Source organism: Aptenodytes patagonicus, chromosome 12 (assembly GCF_965638725.1).
Source record: "Aptenodytes patagonicus chromosome 12, bAptPat1.pri.cur, whole genome shotgun sequence".
Classification (NCBI taxonomy): domain Eukaryota; kingdom Metazoa; phylum Chordata; class Aves; order Sphenisciformes; family Spheniscidae; genus Aptenodytes; species Aptenodytes patagonicus.
Genome location: NC_134960.1, coordinates 13607486 through 13628774, shown reverse-complemented (window position 1 = coordinate 13628774; position 21289 = coordinate 13607486). Strand labels below are relative to the sequence as shown.

At 49.6% G+C, this 21289-nt stretch overlaps 2 protein-coding genes across 6 annotated transcripts in view; one reads left to right on the top strand and one right to left on the bottom strand.

The window, feature by feature from the left end:
- The window catches only part of LOC143166037 (5-hydroxytryptamine receptor 4), a 152669-nt gene extending 132465 nt beyond the window's left edge, over positions 1-20204 (bottom strand). For all 5 annotated transcript variants that reach the window (XR_012996360.1, XR_012996361.1, XM_076350043.1 and 2 more), the window contains exon 1: positions 20141-20204. The gene's annotated coding sequence lies outside the window, so the exon portion shown is untranslated. The remainder of the gene's footprint in view (positions 1-20140) is intronic.
- LOC143166222 (pre-mRNA-splicing factor SLU7-like) overlaps positions 19786-21289 on the top strand; it is an 8984-nt gene continuing 7480 nt past the window's right edge. Inside the window, exon 1 of the mRNA XM_076350435.1 lies at positions 19786-20250. Within this exon, the coding sequence (XP_076206550.1) occupies positions 19786-20250 (465 nt within the window). The remainder of the gene's footprint in view (positions 20251-21289) is intronic.

Genomic DNA, 21289 nt, shown 5'->3' with positions numbered 1-21289 from the left:
TGCATGTCTCAGTGGGATTTTGGACCTTAGCCCACGTGCTTCCTACCCTTGACCTTGGAGATCCCAAATGTGTCGGCACCATTTGAACTAAATTCCCCAAACCAGTTTCATTTCTGCACCCTCTCTGGATGTACATGTGGCTCTTGGTCACATGCAAAAGCCATACAGGTAACAAGCTTTAGGCAATTACTCCCCCAATCTTTACATGGGGGCCACGAGACAGAGGACATAAGACCCATAAAGCATTCATACACAGGTAAGTTATCCAGCAATATGGTGATATGGCTATTCTACAGCTGCAGACCAAAGGTTTTCAAAGGCATGAATGATCTGAGCTTCGGCATTCTGGGGTGTCTTTTTTTTAACCCATTTATGTCTTTTTTCATACAGTTCTCTCAGCTACTCCAATTACAAGAACACAAACTGTTGATTTGGTGGAGGGTTAGGAACATGCCTGGGGAATAACACCCTTCTCAGGAGGTCCCACCTGGACCTGTTACACAGGTCAGAAAAAACACAAAGGTCTAGCCAAGACAACCCTGTTAAACAGCCACCAGTGATAAGAGAACAGCTAATCAAAACGCCTACCTATTTGCATTTCTATAAAAAAGGCAATATTCCTTTGGAAGGGTTTTAGTCAGCTGTAAGTGACAACAACAACGCCTGTCAGTGTACAGTTCAGAGCACTCTGCCAGACTGGCCAAACAGCCAGGAGAAGGGTGGTCAGGGGTGTACGTGTTTCAGAGATGGAGGCTGAGACAGAGTTGGGAGGATAAACCAGAGCTGCTTAACTCCAAATTGCATATTTCTTCAGAAAAACAACTCTTGCCCCCCTCCCTGCCTTGGGGATAAGGACCTAGCCTTCTTCATGTCTAAAGGCAAACCTAAAATGAGCAAGAAAAGGGGGAGGGAGGTGAAGAAGACTCCAGTTACGAGCTGAAGTACTGGTGGGCCGTACCCCAGGCAGTGCATCACGCTTTCATAGCTTCTTTTTTTTTAATTTCTATATACCTCTGAGTCCAACAGACAGAAGACATTTTGAGCTGATGCTCTCCTCTCTTCAGCAGAAACAGCCAGAGGTGCCTTTCTGAATTACAGGCATGGCCCCAATTTTCCCCCAGAAGCCCTTGGGAAGCCCTCGGTGCCAGCCTGCAGCCCTGCTCCGGTGAAGCCCTGTGCGTGGTGCAGCCCTGCTCCTCCTCTTTCTCCTGCTTCTCCTCGTGCTCCTGCTCCTGCTCCAGCCTCGGCTCCAGCTGAGGAGTGAAGGCGGTGGAGGGGAAGGAGGGCAGGCTGAAAGCCGGGAAGGGGAGAGCCCTCTAAGCCTTTCAGTTGTCCAGAGCTGGCTTAAAGCTTTTCAGCAACACAGACATCTTCCTCCCCATCCCCTCTTTGTTTTCTGAAAGCAGGGGAAGGTGCTCCCTCAGGCGTAACTCCGCGACTGCACAGACCTGTGAACTGCTTGTTTGACTGTGCAGAGCATCAAAAGGAAATGTCAGTGAGATCTCTGAGATCCCTTTTCTGTGAGGCCAGGTTTTGATGTCTGTGCTCACAGCAGAGAGTACTTTATTCCTGAAGCAGTGATGTTCAAGGCTCTGTTTAAAGAGGGAGATACCAGTCGATACAGCAGACACCAGCTCGCTTCGCCCTCTCCGTCAATCTGCTGCTTCCCCCTGCCTCAGCCAGTCCCTCTACCGCTTCACCGTATCCCATCCCCGTTGCTAAAAACCTTCCTTATTAAAAGCAATAGATTGGGTACTTAATTTTCTCTTTGCATGGCAGGAAATTACATCAGGTCCTGCTATGAATGATCCAGAAGCAAAGTTTCAGCTCAATTAGTACAAGCCACTGTCTAATGCAGGAAGGGACGCTATCAGCTCCAAGTGCTGATTGAGAATAGCTCGGCTTTTGTCATGCTAGTTACCTCTGAAATGTGTTCACTCGAGGAATTCATGGGCAGCAATCAGATGTTTGCCTGCCTGCTTTTCATCACAGCTCATCAGAAATTGGGATACAGTTGGGGAAAGGGCAGGGGAGAGAGAGTCGGAGATGTGATGAGAGAACTAATCCATCCTCGGAAGAGGAACTGATTTTGCATTTTTTTTCCTGCTTATTTTACAGTTAATAAAGAATTAAGGAAGATTGCTGAAAATATGTCCATTCAGGCAACAGCTGAATTTCCTGCTAATTGCTTTGGGATGGTGAGGGAGGAGGGAAAGTGTTGGGACATTACAATAAGCAGTAAGTGGTGTGATTGGTGACTACCCAAAACCTTGCGTCTGCACATATGTCGCTAATGACAGAAATTAGAGACGTGTTCTTACAAAAGCCCCCTATTTAGTGAATGATGGTGAACGTTAAAAAAAAAGTTCCATCTTACAGGGAGAGAGAGAAGTGGAAAGTCATTTATCATGGCATTGATCTTGGCTGAACAAATAGTGCCCAGGCTCTGCTCCCCAGCTTTTCCCTGCACCAGTCTCATGTGCAGTGCAGCTCCTGCAGCCCCCAGCTCTCCCCAGCCGCCTGCTCGATGAGGGGGCCAGCATCTCCGACCTGCCTTGGGGCAGGAGCCAGCTGAGGGCAGAATGAAGAATGGCTTTGCCAAAGCCCACCATGAAAAGGAGCGGCACAAATAAGATTAACCCGTGTCATGCACTAAGTCTGTCTTTGTTTCTCTACCTCCCGGGTAGGTCTGGGTTCACAGGGAGGGGGAAGCTGCTAGGAAGCGTATGCTGAATAAGCACCAAGAGGTATTTTGATGTGCATCCTGGATGCACTCAGGAAGAGGGCAGGAGTACCTGCGGTTACAATGTACCCTTTAAAAACACCCACGGCAACAAACATAAAGTGCCTCTGTACAGGGAAGCGCGAAACACTGAACTGAGACAATCTCCTCCCGTTACCTGTATCTTTGGTTCACTGTATTTAACCATGCTTTTGATCCGAAGGAAGAACATCCTAATGGAAAGCAGCATCAAAATCTTTCATCAATACCAACTTAGCAGATCCAATAAAACCTCTGACCACTATCAAGTCAGCAGATCCAGTAAGTAAACAGTTTTTCCCCATGAGTTTTCTTTGTGATCTTGGCTTTTTCACAAAAAAAGCAGATTACACTGAAAACAGACTTTTCCCACAGGAATTTTCCATTTGTCACTTAAAAAAGAAAAACACTACCAAGAAAATCTGCTAGGTCTGTCATTTAGTTGTTTCAGCTCCATATTTCTCTTTAGACAGACTGTAAAACAGATTCTTAGGCCATGGAGAGAAAAATCAGATGGAGAAAAAGGGCTGGGAGAGACCCTGAGGAGCTGTTTAATCAGACCCAACTATATTTTAATCTGCTGTAGATGACATTTGGGGATGGAGATTCCAAGTTCTCCTTATGCAGTCTCCCAGAGGGGGTACACTTAGGGATTATTCTAGGGTCTATCATAAATCTTTCTTGCTGCATTTTATTGCTGTGACTTCTTTTCCCACCCTGAACAGACACTGAGATCTGTTTATTACTCTCCTTTCTGCAGACACTCCTGCATCTGAAGAGCAGTACCATGAATCCGCCCCCGGCCGTGCTGACACCGACACAGAGCCCAGCCTGCCCCAGCTCTGCTCTTCTCTCCTGCTGATTTCTGCTCTCCCTGATCTCTCCCGTACCTTTCTGGAAGTGCAATTTCCAAACCAGAAAAGAGTGCTGAGAGGAAGGACTCCTTCCCCTGCCTTACACACCACATTCCTCTGTATGAGTGCCGCTACCGCGTTTGCTCTTTTTCAGCATTAGTTGGTGGGTTTTGTTGATTCCCTGCTTTGTGTGTATAACTTTCATGTCCTTTCCCGTGTAATACCTTCCTATCCGATCATTCTCCATCTACTTTTTGTGCAGTCAGTGATTCCTGCCTACACACAGCTCATCGTCATCAGGTCCATCAATCTTCATGTGAAGATCCTTCCCCAACAGTTACTCTGTGATGAATACAGCATGACTCCTAGAGAAGGTCTCAGGAGAGAGATTTCTGAGGTTTGCACTTGATCTACCTTCATAACCTCTCAGTCAGGAGATGTGGGCACTCGGGTGTGATAAGGTTGACCCCCACCAGGGGCTGATAGGAAGCAGACTCTCTGCGCCCAGTTCCTGACATGAGACATGCATCTCTGCCACCTGGGGTATGAAAACACATCACCAAGAGCTACGTGCACTGCAGTGACTTCCTGCAAATTTTCATGGTTCATGACTGAATTCAGGTGGAGTGGACCGCACTGCAGAGGCCATCGCACGTCGAACATGCCAGTGAAAGTGACAGATTTCTGCAGACACAGTTGATTCCCCAGAGGGAAGCCTGCCACGTGCTAGGGAAAGCTCAGCAGGAATCCTGACGCAGTGCAATCTTAAAATCTGTTTAGGAAAACTGCCTATATTTGTAATCAAGCCTGGATGTATGACTGTGGCTTCATGTTCATTCATATGAGATGCGTGCACTCCCGGCAGTGAAAATGGTATTTTGATGTTGAGATAGGAGCCCACGATCTCATCCTCCTTACGTGGCCAAGCACATGACACCACGTTTACGCCAGCTTTGTACTCCTTCCCTAGAGCTGCGCTGGCTGGAGGACACACAACACCTGATCCAGCACATAGCCTGCCAGGACAAAAACCACTCCATTTAAGAGTGTTTTGACAAACTTAGATGATTGAGAGAGGGCATGCAACAACTTGGTGCTTTGTGTTTCTGACAGGGCACTCGCTGTCGTCAGCCGGAATTTGTCCTCATGTGGGAGCACAGCTTTACCACACGTAACTACATTAAGACGTAACTTCACATACAGCTATTTACCGTAGAATTTGGAAGACAGTGTTCCCTGGACCATGCTCTTCCCTCAACCACTCTGAGCATCACTAACAGCTTCTGTTATGGCTTAGCATTGCTCACAAAGGCCAGATAGATGTGGAGACAAGTTTACAAGACAGGAGGCTCCAGATAGTCTGGCAGTGCCTCCCCTATTAACAACAGAGCAGCACAGCTGATAAGGAGCCCCTTCCTTCCTTTAGCCAAGTTGCACAGAAATCCTAATTCACTCGTCGTTTAAAAAGTGCAGGGGGGCAAAGGAATTTAAACTCTAGCTAGATTTTTACTGTCTAAGTAATGCTCTTGTAGAGGGACGGCCAGCGGAAAGCTGAAGGGATGAAGACCTTTCCCCATGAAGTCTCCACAAGCAATGTTGATAATCAATCTCACTACCATAAAAGGAGGGAACTAGTGTTGCTCCGTGCTCCACAGCAATCCCTACAAATTCTCTGGGATTTAAATTATAAATCCTTTTTGGTGTTGTCCACCCATCTCTTATTTCCCTATTTAATGGGAAGAAGAAAATTTCCTTCAAAAGCAGCTTCCTCCATGAGCTCCACCACCGCGCGGTGCACACCCTCCTCCCTTTGCCGAGCTGGGGATGTCTCTCTGGGACACGGAGGTTGGCGAGCGCTTCTTGGGGGCATGAAGGTCCACCTGAAATGGGCTGGACCCAAACTCCTGGAGGAAGACAACTTCTTGTGGCTGGCAGGCCAGCGGCCAGGGCAGACCTCTGCATGTGCAGGCTGTGACAAGGGGGAAGGAGAGCTGCAGAAAGCCTCCTGCGTGCCTCTCCCTGTGCCGCAGCTCTCTGGGGAGATGAAATGCATCTTCCCATCTTCCCTCTCTGCATCCTTGCTCGGCTGCACTGCAGCGACTGCCATCAGTCCCGAGAGCTCCTCGCATCTGGCCCCGGCTGCCGTCACGGAGTGCCGAGGGTCAGGGCTGTCACTGTTACAGCCCCACCAAGGGACACTTTCCCTGAAGGAGTAAGGCGGGAGGCACAGGCAGTGATGTGGAGCCAGGAAGGTCTGCCCCGCGCCGTCTCACTGCGCTGGCTGCTTGATGCAGTGCTAGCTATGCTGCATGGCGTCCTGTGCCTGATACTATTTTTGCCTGGGGTTTGAGCTTCAGTGAAGGATGATAATCAGTGTGCGCTGTGTTTGCCATTTTTCTTTGCAGATGTCTTTGGGGTGCTTTTCTTGCTGTTGTTGCTTTTAGCCAGGCTTTTTTAAGTCTTCATCACCTAAAAATGTTTTCATGTGCCAAGATTAGAGCTTTCAGTCTCTCTTGGGTTCCCTATTTTTGGTTCCTTGATCTGGGCTCTCATTGCTAATTTTTTTGTGTGCTTGCTTTTAAATAAACAAAAGCTGTAATAATAAATGTCCGGGGACCCAAAGAGTAGTGAAGGATCAGATGTTTGCTAAAGAAGAGGGATGTGGCTGTGGAAGAGAGAGGAATTGACTGGGAAACACTGCAGAGCCAAACATCCCAGAATACCTCACAGCTCATCTTGTCAGGCGGCGATGCTGAGAGGGGAAGGCAGGGAGTTCTCAGGATGCGGATAAATGTGGATGAGCCAAAGAGAGGCAGTCAATCTGCCGTCACCATTATCATTCTTGCTAATAATAAACAATGGAGCATGCTCGCAGACCACAGTCCTTCTCATCTTCAAAGCACCATGCAGCAGGAATGCTTGGCTACTGGTAACCCTTCATCTGCCCCAAGCCTTTCCCTTGCCCTTCTCCCTGGCCAAGTAAATCCTGGTGTGGTGCTGGCTCTGGTAGTGCAGTGCAGCACAGGGATTAGCAAAGCAAGACAGGAGTACGTGGGCTGTGCCACCTCACCCCCCACAGCAACCACCCACCAAGGCAAGGGCTCTAAAATCCTCCCCGGGGGGCCACCGAGTGTAGGTGGGAGACAGGGAAGGTCTGGGACTATGTTACATCAAATGCAAAACATGCCATTATCCAGTTTACCCAAGAACTACCAAGTAACCTGAAATATAAATTAGCTTTCAAATCCTGTTTCATTCCCCACCAAGCAAATTTCACCATCCCTGGCTTGCAGGCTTGGCTCAGAGTGATTACTGAACACACGCCCTGACACCCAGCCGGCGTTGCAAATGGGAGGAACCTGGAAACAAGTGAGATGCCAGCTGGGTCCCCAGTGCTGTCCTTTGGAGAAGACAAACCTAAAGCTTGTCCTGGAATTAAAAGCTCTTCCCCCAAATGGCGTTAAAGCAAAGTTGAAGACTCTTCCTTGAAGACAAAGCTGGCAGCCTTGTCCAAACCCCTGAGACTGAGCAGTGAAGCTAAACTTGGCACCACCTGGTTCAGGCCATACTGTACCTTGTCCACCTCTCATCCTCCACCTCACAATGCTTTCAGCACTGCTAGGCAAAAAAACGTGTTCAGAAACCCTCTTTTGACCAGGACATTTTCCCTGAGATAATTTAGGAAGTGTGAGAGATGCTAAGAAAGCTGCTGTGTGTTCAAGAGGAACAGCTTCCCCTTTGCAGACCATGCTGAGGATCTCCTCTGCTACATCCCAGCACTTACTCATCCCTCCAGGAGGTTTCAGAGCTTTCTGCACATCCATTCGCAGCCCATCCTCTGCACAACCTCCTCCCCATCTTTTAATTTTTGCCTTTTCCTAGAACTACTCAGCAATGCCTGCACTTGTTCCAGAAAACCCCAGCAAACCAGAGCTCCTTTACCTTCTGCCTTCAGCGCTTCGGCCCAGGAAGAACTAGCAAAGGGAGACCCAGAGCAATCCAGACCCATGTCTGCACTGCCATAAATCTGCCTTTGTGAGGGACTGACTGTGCCTCTGGGACACCCGCTATTATTATAGGCATAGCCATGTACTACTATTACTAGTGGCTTCCTCCCCAGTAATAGATGTGGGCACACAAAGCACAGACACTGAAGAGCGAGGCTGGTGTGAACAGAAGGGTAGGGGGAGAGGAGATCAAGCAGTCAGTCCTGTGCAACAGCATCATCACAGCAAGGCAAAAATCTGTGGAGATGGCTGTAAATAGCTGGTGTTCAATAAAGGCCTGAGGTAGATTGTTCCACATGGCAAAACTGAACAATAAAATGATAAAGCATTGGAAAGCTGGGATTCGGGATGGACCACTTTGTAAGGTAGGTCATCTATTAGTTTCTGCAGTGTTCACCAAAGATTATGTTTTAAAGACAGGAAAATGTGATTCCCGAGCAATACCCGAAAATGGAAGGCGTTGGGTTTCCCTGGGCAGCAGTAACCAAACCTTTTTCAATGCAGAATAAATTTCTGTTACATCATGGTTAAGTTCGACTCTTCCTCTATTTACCCAGTCTCCTGCTTAGACTGCAGTAAGAATCCATCCCTGACCAGACCAGACTTCAGATTTGTTCATCGCCTCTGCCGTTTATCAACCAGGCCGAACACTTCCTGAGATGGGTCTTCTGGCAAAATCTCAAGGCACTGCCTGAGGGCCGGTGTAAGAGCTGAAATCCAATTTATTTGCCAAATGTTATTTTCCTTCATTTACTATCTTGAAGGATAATAGCCCAGATCAAAATCCACATACAGCACCCTTGCTTCTATCTAATCTTTTTCGGTATTAATAGAGTCTCCATCTCCTGGCACCGAGGTGCAGCATTTGCTCTTTCACTGGCATGTCCTTGCCAATATTTGCTATCAGAGTTATGTCATTTACTATCTTTCCTAGTTACTGTGATGTCCATCATTCTGGCGAAGTATGAATGATACCGGGGAGCGCACTGGAGCTTTCCCTGCCTTATCTCCTTAGCCCAAGATCCCTTCCTCGCTTAAAGGCAGCTCAAGTGCCTTTTTGGTCCCTGTGACCTTGTCAGCTTTAAAGCAAAACCAGGACAATGTCCTGGCTGAGCAAAGTAAACCCTGGGGGCCCAACCCCAGACATGGGGGTCACCATGCACGTGGGTGCACCCTGCGAGAGGGGGTAGGAGGGAACTTGTGCTGCTGAGAAGCAGCTGCCACCTCCCCGTGTACATGGGATGGCAGGAACAGTGGCGCAGGGTCCATCCTGAAATCCTCCCTGAGCAAATACATGCTCTCAAACACCTCTCTGGACTCACAAGAAAGGACACACGCTTTGCTCCCACCACTTGAGCAGCTCCCGCACCCCGTCGCCTCGGTCCCCCTGCTCCGGCCGTGACGGCTCCCCGGCACTGCTGTCTCCTCGCCTGGTGGCAGCACTACCTACACATTTCTTCTGCCCCATTCGTGGACCGGTGGAAGGTAGGAACCAGCAGCGTCACCTCCTTTCCAAGCGTTTTGCCTGAATAATGACTCATTTCAAATACAATGAGAACAGCCCTGCTCCAGACCATGGTGGTGGGTGATCAAGGGGATGGTGTGAGCTGCTGTTCCCTGCTCCATCAAAGACTTGTTTACCCCAGCGCCCACCCACGCTCCTCACTGGGAGTCTCCAGCAGCATCGCCTGCTCGAAGGGATGGTGGGCTGCATCCCCGGCAGCATGGGTCTGGGTCAGGATTGAGCCCTCGCATGGGAAATGTAACGGAACAAGAGCTGGTAGCTCAAGGAAAAGGGAAATCTTCATTTAACAGAGAAGGAAGAGGTGAAAAAGATGCTCAGGTGTTCTGCTCTTTCTCTCTCCACCTGAGTAGGGCAGGTTGGACTAACACATTTTGCAGCTGGGTTTGACTTCAGGATCCAAGCTGCCAGCTAGCACTGATCCATTTCAAATGCAAATGCACTTAGTCAGGTCTTCATTTTTTTGACAGTTCTACCTTCATGATTTCAGCTCTTACACTGAAGAAAGTCCCTGCCCCAAATCCTTCTTTTTTAGAAAATAGTTAATTTGAAGAAGCCAGAACTTAATATATCCCTAATTCCCTTTGATGTCTCCCATGTAATTCACTGGAAGCACAATTTGCTGAGTAGGAGTTTTTTTCATGTAATGAATATTTACCAATCAGCTTTTATACACCCAACAATGATACTATGGTGAATTTAACAGCAGTTTATTGGCATCCCAATGTCATGGCATCATAACGTAAAACATCACTGTGGGCCCCCTACTGTGGTAATTTCAGAATAAAAACTTTAAAGTCACTGTTGAAGAAGCTATCAACAATTCCAGGCAAGAACAACCCAAATCCCAACTAATGTGCCCATATAAATCAAAAATAGACACCTCAGGAAAGCACAAGATTATGACCCCAAAAACACAGCATGCAAGACACGTTGCATTGAATTGCAAAATCCCCAGTGACCAGAGCCCACATTCCTCCTCCTGCTGCCCCTGTAGTGCCTGACCTAAAACTGAACTGACAATCTCATACCCATCATAGGCCAATACAGTTTAAGAGAGAGCTGGACAAGAGCTGATGCTCTAGGGAGCCACGGAGGAAGGAGATTCTTTGTTGGAGGACTTTAATATGTACAAAGGAGGATACAAAGAGAAACTGGCCCGGTGCATGCACAGCATTTAGGAAGGGCATTCCAGCAGCTGCGTAGGGAAGGGCCCTGGAAGACTGAGGACAATCACAGCTATGGACACAGGAGTGTCTCAGAGGTCAATGATTAGCTTTAGTTATTCAAAGAGAACTGGAGTCTCTGCTCCGCCCTAGGTATCCTTGGCTGCCCTGGGCAAATTGCTTCATTTGGTTTCCTCCACAGCACAACACCCCGCCCCTATTTCAGGGGATTGCTGCAAGTATTAAGGGGAATTTAGTCAAGGCTCTGTGATGCCGATGGGGACAAGAAAGGAGAGAGATGGGGACAAGAAAGGAGAGAGCCAAAGCTCAGTGCTGGCTGCCTGACATGCTTTTCTTCTATGAGCTAACAACTTACCTTGCACATAGGTCTTGACAGATATTTGCACTCACTTTGCCCTGACTTCATGACAGTCGCCCACAGGTCTCACACACCATGGTGTCTCATGAAGAGCTCATCTTTCTCCTCTCTTTTAGCAGTTACTTCCTTCAGTGGTAATGGTTACTCAATGGATCAGGGAAATCCTGAACTGAATGGGAAGAAGAAAGGAAATTCCCTTCTTCCCCTGATTTCCTACTTTCCTGGTTATTTTTTAATCATCATTGTGCAAGTAATGCTTGCTTTATCTTATTAAATGTAAACAGAAGTGCAGATAGGGCTGGTTGTTTTCTTTCAGTAGTTATAATAGAAGGGATCGGATCAATAAGATAATGCAGCCAAGCAGAACGCGCAGAAAATCATGCACTCATAAAAGGCATCTTTGCAATTAGTTTTTAATCAGCTCCTGTGATTTCCCCCTGACCAGCAAGGCTATTAAACTCAAACCAGCAACAAGATGCTTATTTTGCACTTCTCTGACATGCCCCTACGGTAAAAGACAGGGTGGATTATTTAGCCTGGCTCCTATTGAAAGACTTCCGAAGCTGTGGATGCTGAATTGCCTGTGTCTCTGAGAGCAGGTCCATTTGCAACATGACCTGAAAGTCAGATCCAAGAACATGGATAACTCCAGAATGGGAAGTGGATGAAAGCAAAGAGGAGGAGGGAAAGGGAACTTCATCTTACACCAGCAGCAACTGGCTTCAAGCAACTGCCTCTTACATGCTTGCACAGTAGGTCTCTCTGCCACAGGTCCCGTTTTACTTTCACCAAATTCTCATCCACCCTCCTCAGAGTGAGGGCAGAGAGGTGATGTCCAGATGCATAGCACTGCATATCATAAGCAAATCCAGCCCAAAAGTCTCTTGTACCTTACGAGTGTCCCACAGTGTGTTGACTGTATTTTCCCTTCTCAAAAAAAAAAAACTTTTCTTTTTCTAGAAAATATTTCTTTTTCTAGAAATCTCCTAAAATTAAGAAGGGCACTACAAGCCCCAAATATTCAGTCACCTGCTACCTGCTCCGTCCAGCCTCTGACTTCCTCCCTCTTCTGCCCCTCCAAGCACGAAGGCTGTGCACATCAGAGTATTTACTGATTTACGCAGCCTATGGAAGCCAAGAAAACTTTCTGTTTCCCATGCATGCTCCGGGGCTTTTGGCATAACACAACGCTGTGAGGTGAACCTGGCTGCTCCACCTTTGCCGGCTGTCAGCGTGGGCATGCAGAGTGCTGTCCTGCAGCACAAGTTGCAGGCCAAGCAGCACCCACCGCTCTTGAGGAGCTGCTGTGCTCTTCCTGCCAAAACTCAAGCAAGAAGCTGAAGCATCAAAGTTCTCCTATTTATTCTCACTGGCAGTAGCAGGATACCAGTTATTTGCCTAAGGTTAGGCAGGACAGACCTGCGATATCCTCCTAAGACATCAAGCAGGTCATGTCTCCAGCGGACAGCATCCCCATGGCAATGAGTTAACTCTCCTGGTTTCATCCCAGAAAACACTGGCTTCAGAGTAAGTGTTGGAAACCCTTCAATACAGACAGGTTTTTCTTTAATTGTCCGTCAGGACCTTTTGGTTTCTAATGTTTAGCATATGCACATTTGTGCTAACTTTGGTTTAAAAGTCAGCTCAGCCCCGCGTGAACGATGGCACAAAGTGCACCAGGGACGGGGAAGGCAGAGAAGGAAAGGAGCTGCCCAGCTGGCAGGGAGGACGGCACCACTGCCCAGGAGGGTGGCTCTGAAGGCTGGCTCCTCTCTGGGAGCTCAAGCATGCCAGAAATGCAGCTCCTCCACAGCGTGCTCAGCCTCCAGTGCCCTGCCCACCCCCGGGGATGCCGCAGTGCCAGTATCCCTTTTTCTTCTTCTGCGGGTCCCTATTCATCTTTTGCCCAGTAAATAGGACCTCACTTCCCAAGGTGCCCCGCTAATTCCAAGAGCCATGCTCATAAAGTGAGGCACAATGCAGCATGCCAGCTCTGGTCTCCAGCAGCAAGCCCTGACACTCTTCTCTCCCCGTACACACTCCACCTGGCACTGCACTAACCAGAAGACCATGTGTCTTCTCACAGAACGAAACTCCCAGGAACAGCCTGGAGTTTGCCCCAAGAAGGCAAAGAAGGGGTCAAACCACTGCCTGAAATAATTTCCTTTCATTCTGTCCTTCCAGACACTGTTATATGGGCTGTTTGGAAATCCTCACAGTCAAGTGAGGATTTAAACAGGGTTTGGTGGGTTTTTTGGTCTTCTTTTATTATTAAAGAAAACAACTGGTTTATTTCTTTTTTATTATTCCCCATTTGATATTTTGGAATTAATCACAAAGACATTTCCTTAGCTACGGTTTTTCTTTTGTTTGTGTCTTTCTTTTGTAGGTAGGAGAGCGGACAAGACAATCAGAGAAGTCCTTTTCTGGCTTTAAAAATCCGCAGATTAAATTAGTGATAATATTACTCTCAGCTTCAGGGTGGGCAAGATTTTCAACTTTGGAATCTGTTTTTCCATGGATGAGCCCCCTTTCACTGGCATAAATCAGTGCAGTGCCACAGTAACATAGAGTATATCACCTGTGCCATGGACACTGCTAGACCACAGGCAAGCGGCTGGGGCTCTGCAGAACAGGGGTTTATACCTGGTCCTGCTGCTAATCATCAACACTGACTCAGAGAAGTCCCCTTTTCTCTCAGCATCCTTTCTAAAAGAAGGAAATAATGGCATTGCTGTCTTCAGCAAACTGTACAGAGTAAAAAATGCACTAGGTTAAGACCAAGGTATTTTTATAATGACAATTTATGCTCCTTGACTACCTGGCCAGTACTTTTTCTCACCTGGAAGTCTGGTGATAGCAACGGCAGATGGTACTTATTGCCAGGGAGAAGGGTGATTTGGAGAATAACCCATATGCTGGAGTTTAATCTAACACTCTCTTTTCCTTTCAGGACCCTACCATTTGAACCCAGCAAAGGAGTTATGCTGGACATAGCATCCTGTTGATTCCTAATGTTCTTGGAAGATGCTTTCTCTTCATCTTTAACCCTCCTGCTCATTACTATTTCACTGATTCCTTTAGCCTCCCTTATCAGACACCTACATGCTCTAACTTCTAATTTATATTCATTGCTATTACCTTCCTTTATTTTTCTGGGTATGATGTTGGCTAGTTTGGGGTTTTTATTTTATTTCCTTTTTCCCTTCTCTGCTGAATAATAAAAATTTTGCTCCGTAGTTTTTCCTGTTAGGGAAAACATGTTTTTGTAACATCCCCATGGAGGGCCCATAAAGAGGAAGCACGTTTCACTGCTTTGACTCATTTAAAATCAGCTGCATCCTTCAAGTCCTCTCAGGCAGACCTCTCAGAAGGGCTTTAATGGTGGCAGCTTTGACTTCACTAATGTTAAAGCAGCCATGGCACACCATAAAAGAGGCCAGCACTTCAGTAGATTGCCACAAACATTCTCCTCCGACTTTTCCGGTCCATATGAAACCAGCCTGAATCTCACCTTGCCAATCACGTCACTACAAGGGCCTGGTCACACACACTCTTGTTCAGCTGAGGTGCCCCACTAGAGTCAGGACACCTCAGGACACCTTCTTCCCTGATGAGCAAGGACTCATGCATGGAAGAGTTCATTTGTTGGATCCAAATGTTCAGCTGCATCCTTCAAGTCCTCTCAGGGAGACCTCTGAGAAAGGCTTTAGTGGTGGCATCTGTGGCCTTCCTAATGTTAAAGCAGCCATGGCACACCGTAAAATAGATGGATTCATTTGTTGCCATCCATCAGTCCAAATTAACCCTTCTGCATTTGAAGACAGTATTGTGTGCTTTTCATGGATGCTATGAGAGTGGCTGCTCAGATGCTGAAAGGCATAATGTCGAAGTTTACTCTTTTCAAGGACTTTCAAGCATAAAGGTGGAAACCTGCAGGCAGGACTAGCCACAGCGTAGGTGTCCCCAGGGGTGCCAGAGCCCAACAGGCAGCTGTGCCCCACGCACAAAGAATAAGAGAGGAGGACATGGTTTAGGGTTTTGTTTCTGAAGACAAAGAACCTGAAAAGGACCCTGACTCTGGGTTCCCGCTGGGAGAGATGCCATGCAAATGAACAGGGGGGAACTGCTGGCCCAGGCGAGAACTGACTGTGCCTCACCCCCCCTTTAATGTATGGCATCAAATCTGTCTCCATGGGAACTATAACAAGGGCAGAACTTGTCTGTGCCATCTCAAACCGAAAGGGGGGGAAAAAAAGTCAAAGAAAATAACAAGCCTCACAGCAATGTAATTCTGAGCAAACGGAGCCCGAGCAGATGGCTGAGCAAGTGCCCTGCCATCACCCCACGCCGGCCCTTTGCTTCACTTGCTCTAAGCTGGGATGAAGTCCTTACCCTGCTGCCCTGCTGCAGCCAACAGCAGCTCTGGTGCTTGCAGCTGTAAGCTGTGCCGCTGCAATGCAAACGCTGAACTAGCCACCGACCGCGACTTCAGCTTTGCAGCATGTGGCTGAACATGACTCTCGCCCAGCCAGAGATCAGAAGACCGGCACCAAGTTAGGGAGGGAGGCAGAAGGAGCATGGGGATGCAGCAGGGAAGGGGTGCATGTGTGAGTGGGACCACGCAGGCCTGATTTTTGGAGGTGTTGAGCCTACGCAGAGCTCACTGACTTTAAACAATACTGTGGGTGTGAATAACTTTACAGATGGAGGAGATGAGGGCACGGTGGAGTAAGTGGGGATGAGATATACTGAAGGCAGGGCACTGAACTCCTGCCTCGGCTCTGTGAAATACAGATCCAGGGATCTCGGCAGCAAAGGGGAGAACCCAGACGAAAATGCCCTCCCTGCTCGACTTTGTGAACAGGTCCAGATCCAGCCCCTGCTGCACCAGACAAAACCAAGTCATGGCTCTGTAAAACCCAGGTCATCTGTGAATAAGCAAACCCTCCTGTCTGCATCAGGACATGGGAAAAACACCCCAGCATCGCCAGCGCAGGAGGTCAGCAAGCGGCTTTTCACCATTATCTTCCCATCCCAGTCTGGAGACAGGACTCGGGTGGGCTGTCGCTGCACCCTGGCACCACCGTGCCCTGTGCTCAGGGATGACTTCGCCCTCGAGAGCAGCTGCCACCCCACCACCCATCTCCACCAGCGCACAAACCACTGGGCGAGTGCACCTCCAGCTATTTTCTCTAATTGTTCCCCTAATCACATAAAATTGTCAAACTTCAATTTGTCTTCTTACAGAGTAATTTGCTTTCCACCATGCATTGCTGGCTGTGTCTCTCACTGTAACCCATGTATCTGCAGCCACTCGAACGCATTAGGGTTGAGGAGGGGCCCGAATTAGATTATTTGTTCTAATAAAAATAAGTCTAATAGAATTACACAACAAGACCAGATTAAAGTCAGCTGCTTTGAAAATACTGGTTTCAGTTTCATGTTAGCTGAGAGAACAAGCATATGGCTCATCCCTCTCCCACCTGCTGACCCACACATTAAGGCTCCTGTGGGAGGTAATCCACCCTCTGCACCAGCTCAGGCAAAGGTTAGATCATGCTGACGACCACCAGCTTTTTCAGAAAAAAGGCAGCCCCACAACAAAATGCACCAGGGAGAACAGGGAACACCAGGAAACAGGAGTGCAAGGAGATTAATTGTGAAAGCCATGAAGCACTTTTCCACTCTTCCCCATAAATTGCCCCACAACAAGGTTCTTCACAACTAAATGCAGCCTGCCCAGCTAAATACCAGCGGTCGCATGTGCCCACATGGCAGCAACCTCAGAGCTGCAGCTGGCCCTAAGCTAAACGTGCATTTTACCTTTCCTATGGCTTTATTCCTACACACATACAGGAGGCAAGAGCAGAAAATATGCTGGTGTTCAATCCTCTGGAGACCTGAAGGAACTGCCCTGCTTTCCCACCCTAGACGTAATTCATGCATGGTAAGAAATGATGCCACACTTTTTTTTTCCTACATCAGCATGGAGGAGGAATGAGATGATAAGACAGCTGAGGACAAGCGTAGGCCACAAGTGCAGGCCTGAAGGTAGAAGGTGCCATCACCAGCTGAGCCCAGCAGGGCGAAAATTTTGGGGATCAGTGCAGGGCAAGCAGAAAGGGTCCCCCTGCTCCTCAGCATCCTTATAGTCAGTGTTCAGAGTGTAAAACTCTGCCGCCTAGAGCAATCAACCAGGTTTCCAAAGAAACGTCTATACCATTTAATTTGGTGTATTGATCTTCTTAGACTTGGAAATTTTTTTGAGAGACTACCTGAGGAATGAAGCACAGGAATAACAACATCAGAACAGAGGACAGTCTCTAACTTGGTACTCATCGCCGTCTTTTTCAGCAAATGGGCTAGGGAAGCCATAAGTGGATAATTAATTAGTAGTCTTCCCATGAGGGAAGATTTTCTTTAACCCTCAGGAGCTTAGTGATCATCATGCCCCGACACAGGAGACTCTATCGACTTGGCACACTGTCACCCCAGATGTTCAGCCGCAGAATTCTCAGTATTTATACCAACAGGCACTGCAGTCCTTGTGCTAGATCCCCAGGCAGCTTAAATCAGCGTGGCTCCTCAATGAAATTACTGAGATTACTTCCATTTACACAAGCTGGGCATCTGCATCTGTGAACTAACCCAAGCATGGGGCAATCCTACCCTGCTTCTCCGCTCCTGTACACCAGCAAGTGTTGGAAGGACGGCACTCTCCTGCTTTTCACTCAAATGACAGCTTTGGTTTCAAACACAAACCCACAACAAATATTTCCATATTGTGTAGTGTGACAGTTGGATGTGCAAGGCAATATGTTGCCTCCTCGCACCGCCTTGGCATACACTCCATACCCTTCACTTGCTGCTCCTACCATGTAGGAGACAGTAGGAAGCATGATCAGTCCCCAGAGAGGACACTGTGGTCCTCACCTCAAGGTGCTCAGCTCCTTCCTCTGTCCCAGTGCACCACAGCACCAGGATCTGGAGTCCCCCTTGTCTTCCACATCCCCCCAGGCACTGCCTCCTGCTGTCTCCAGCCCAGGAGCAGAGGAGTGTGGAAAGCAAGAGAGACGTGAGGTGTCCTCAAAGGAGAGGTGGGGAATTCCCATCTTCTCCTCTTCAGCACCCCTCTCACCACACACTGCCTGCAGTCTTCTGTCCCATGTCAAGCTGTATCTCCCTTGCATTCACCTGGCAGCCCCTTCCACCAGGTCCAAACAGACAGTTCTCACCCAAAGGACTTAGACCCATGCTGGCAGGCACCCTTACCTGGAGGAGTACCTTTGTCCTGCCCTCAGATTTCCTGGAGATAGGGTCTACTTGGAAAAGGGGAGCAAACGTGGAAAACCAGGCATGCCAACTGGCTCCAGAGGACGGGGAGGAGGAGGTGGGGGAGAACCACTGACGGCACTCACAGGAACACAGTTGGCACAGGGGAGCTGCATGTACGATTTGGAGACTTCCTAGAGGGCTTTAATGAGCCAACAAGCGCAGCCAGTGCACTTGCTCCTCTTACTTTTAAATCAGTGTTTACAAAGTTCTGGGGAAATTAAACTATTTATGTCTATCCCCAGTAGGGGACCATTTAAGGAAACAAGATAAACATACCTTAGTGTGTAAGTACTTAGTATTTAAGCAAACACACAGGTTCACTCATATGTTTGTTTTTCAACGGCATTACTGGACAGTATTGACAGTGCCGAGGTCAGGCTGGGAGAGGAGAAAGGAAGCAGTGAAGATCTTTTCAGAGGAGAGGAAGGCTGCTGCTGCTCCTTGCACATCGCAGGAGTTCCCCCTCCTGGTGGGAACGCCACGGGGAGCCAGGTCCCCGGGTTCCCCCCTGCCTGGGAGCAGGGGTGGGCGCACCTGCGGCTCCCGCACCGCTGGTCTTCCCCCAAAGAGTGGTACTGCACAGACTGCTGCAACATCCTGAGCTGCCTTCCCCGGAGACTGACCTCAGCCGGGCTATCCATCATCTGCTGCTACAATGACAAAATCCCAGTAATCTCCTAAAAAACTCTATCTTGCCTTCGCTATCCCAAGCAAAAATAGTCAACTGCCATAACACGGGACAGAGAAAATCATTCTCCTTCAAGAAACACAGGGCAATATTCCCATTAAAAGAGAAGTATTTTATTTTCAAAAAGAAATGAAGTCATAATGACATCACATACTTCAAAGCACAGTCCAGGCCAACTGCCACTGCTGTCTGGGAGCTTAAAGCTGGCAAACCAGCACCTAGCTCCTTCCTCGCTGCCCTGAAGCAGCAGAAACTTGCAGCTGTGTAATGTTTTAATTACTCACTCTTCTACAAAGTTTCTGGGGGGAAGTTTATTTTGGAGCTAGGAAAGATGCCTCGGGAGTTTGGGGAAATGACACTAGTTTTTCACTCACAGACACAGCTCTGTCTTTCCTGGCATCAGATCCACAAACTGGCTCCACTCCCAGTACCTGAATCAAAGCACTTGGACATGAGCAGGACTCCCGTTAACTTTCCTCAGCTTCAGATAAGTCTGAGCAAGGTCAGTATTCAGCAGTGATGAAACGTTTAGCCTCAGCGACACGAGCTTGGAACAGACACAGAGCTTGGATAGCTTGGATGTGAGCGGAAAAGCTTTGCACTATGGACCCCGGGCCATGACTGTCAGAGCACAGAGCTGTCTGAATCCCCATAGCTCCATTCCTGGAAAACACCTTCCTTCAGCGTCTTCACTTAAGCAAAGTTTCCTACTCCCGCAGAGCCCTACGAGCCTCTCTGCCTGGTAACTTTGTGGCAGCGGGCTCCTGCTCTGTCCCAGCCGCAATAATGTGTCTTGCCTTCCTGTGGATCGCTACCGACAATTCCAGCAGTTCGCTGCATACCACGAGTTGAACAGACGCAGCGGCATCGAAGCTGGCAGGCACGCACGCTGATAACAAACACCGGTACAGAACCCTTCTACCTAGCCGGCTGTCTGCGCAATTACACACACGTCAACCTTCCCTCCAGCTACACAAGCAACCGCACGAGCCTGTGCCAAGGCTGCAGGCACCTACAGATGCCCGCATCGCTCCCCACACAAAGGCGGAGCGAGGTTCCTCTCCACCGGGATGCCCGGTTACTACACCAGCCATTCACAGCCGACACGGGCACGTGCGTTTCCACAGGCGCAGCCCCGCAGCGCTACGGACGGGCACAAAATCAGCGAAGATAGTAACAAAACAGCAAAACGAAGTCAACTCGGGTCAGCTCCTCGGAGCCGAGGGCGCAGCGCGGCCCCGCGGCTGCCGGCGCGGTGCCCGCCGAGGCGCAGGGGGCTGCGGGCGCGGCCGGGAGCGCACCCCGGCCCCCGCCGCACGCCACCGCCGGAGCCCCCGCTCTGCCGGACCGCCCGGCCGGGGCAAGGTGCGCTCCGCCTCCCCCCGCCGCCCCTCCCGGCCCGGCCCGGGGGCGCCGCTGCCTTACCATCGCCGTGCCAGAGCCCCGCGGCGCACGGCGCGGCTCCCCCGGCGCGCCTCCTCATCGCGGCGGCCGGGCAGGACGGGGCCGCCCGGGCCGGTCTCCGGCGCGGCGCGGTGCGGGGGGGGCCGCGCTCTCCGCCCGCCGCCCGCGGGGCTGCGGCGCTGCCTGCCGAGGCGCGGCGGCAGCGCAGGGCGCGCTGCCCCCGCCCCGCCGCTCCGCGGCCGCGGGGAGCGCCCGCCTCCGCCCCGCCCCGCCCCGGGAGCAGAGGGGCTGCTCGGCCCCGCAGCCCCGCTCCTCCCGGCGCTCCCTTCCCAGCCCGCGCCGAGAAAAGTTGGGTCCGTCCCGCCGCGATGCGCCCGGGCCAGGCCGGAGGGCTGCGCGTCTGCCCTCCCCTCCCCAGGTGGAGGGTGGCCCTGCCCCCCCCTCCCCCCGCGGCCTCATCCCTCAGCCACCTCCCGGACCGCGCTCGGACTCGTATCCCCCAAGTTTTTATCTGAGCGCTTTGGGTAGGGCAAGTCTCCCTTGATCCCGGCAAAGACTTTCTGATGCTTCTCTCTCTCTCGGCTTTTAAAGCCGACTTCAGGGGTTGGTTTGTTTGTTTATTTGTGTGTGAAAATAGCAGACGGGCAGTGGAGCCCAGTGAAACGTTGGGAGTGCATTTGTCACTTGCAGTGTCAGCCCGGTTCCTTTGAAATTGTTAGGGCTTTGGCAGCTAAAAATCTGGCCCTGTGACCCTTACAAACCTCGGTCTTGGCAGAGGTGGACACCACAACCAGCTCATCATGTGAATTTTTAAAATACCTATTGCAATATCGGACCGAGCATAAAAGCAGGATCTGAGCAGCTCCATCTTCAGGTATGCTCACCGTCCACATCTGGATCTGCATTTTGTGGTTTTGGGGTTTCAAGCTACAGCGCCTTTGTGCAGTTTCTTCTTTGGAGAGTGCCTGTAAACATCTTGTGTAAACATGAGGCTCAATACTGACTGCTGCAGGGAGGATTTCTGAACAGACCAGCTTTTGGAAACGAAGCGATATTTTTCCAACTGCCAGCACTCAGCTTCAGCAGCAGCTCCAGGGTCTAGCTGGATTCCCTCCACCACCGGTACCTCTGGGTCTGCACGAGACCGAGGAGCTCCATTCCCTCTGTGTA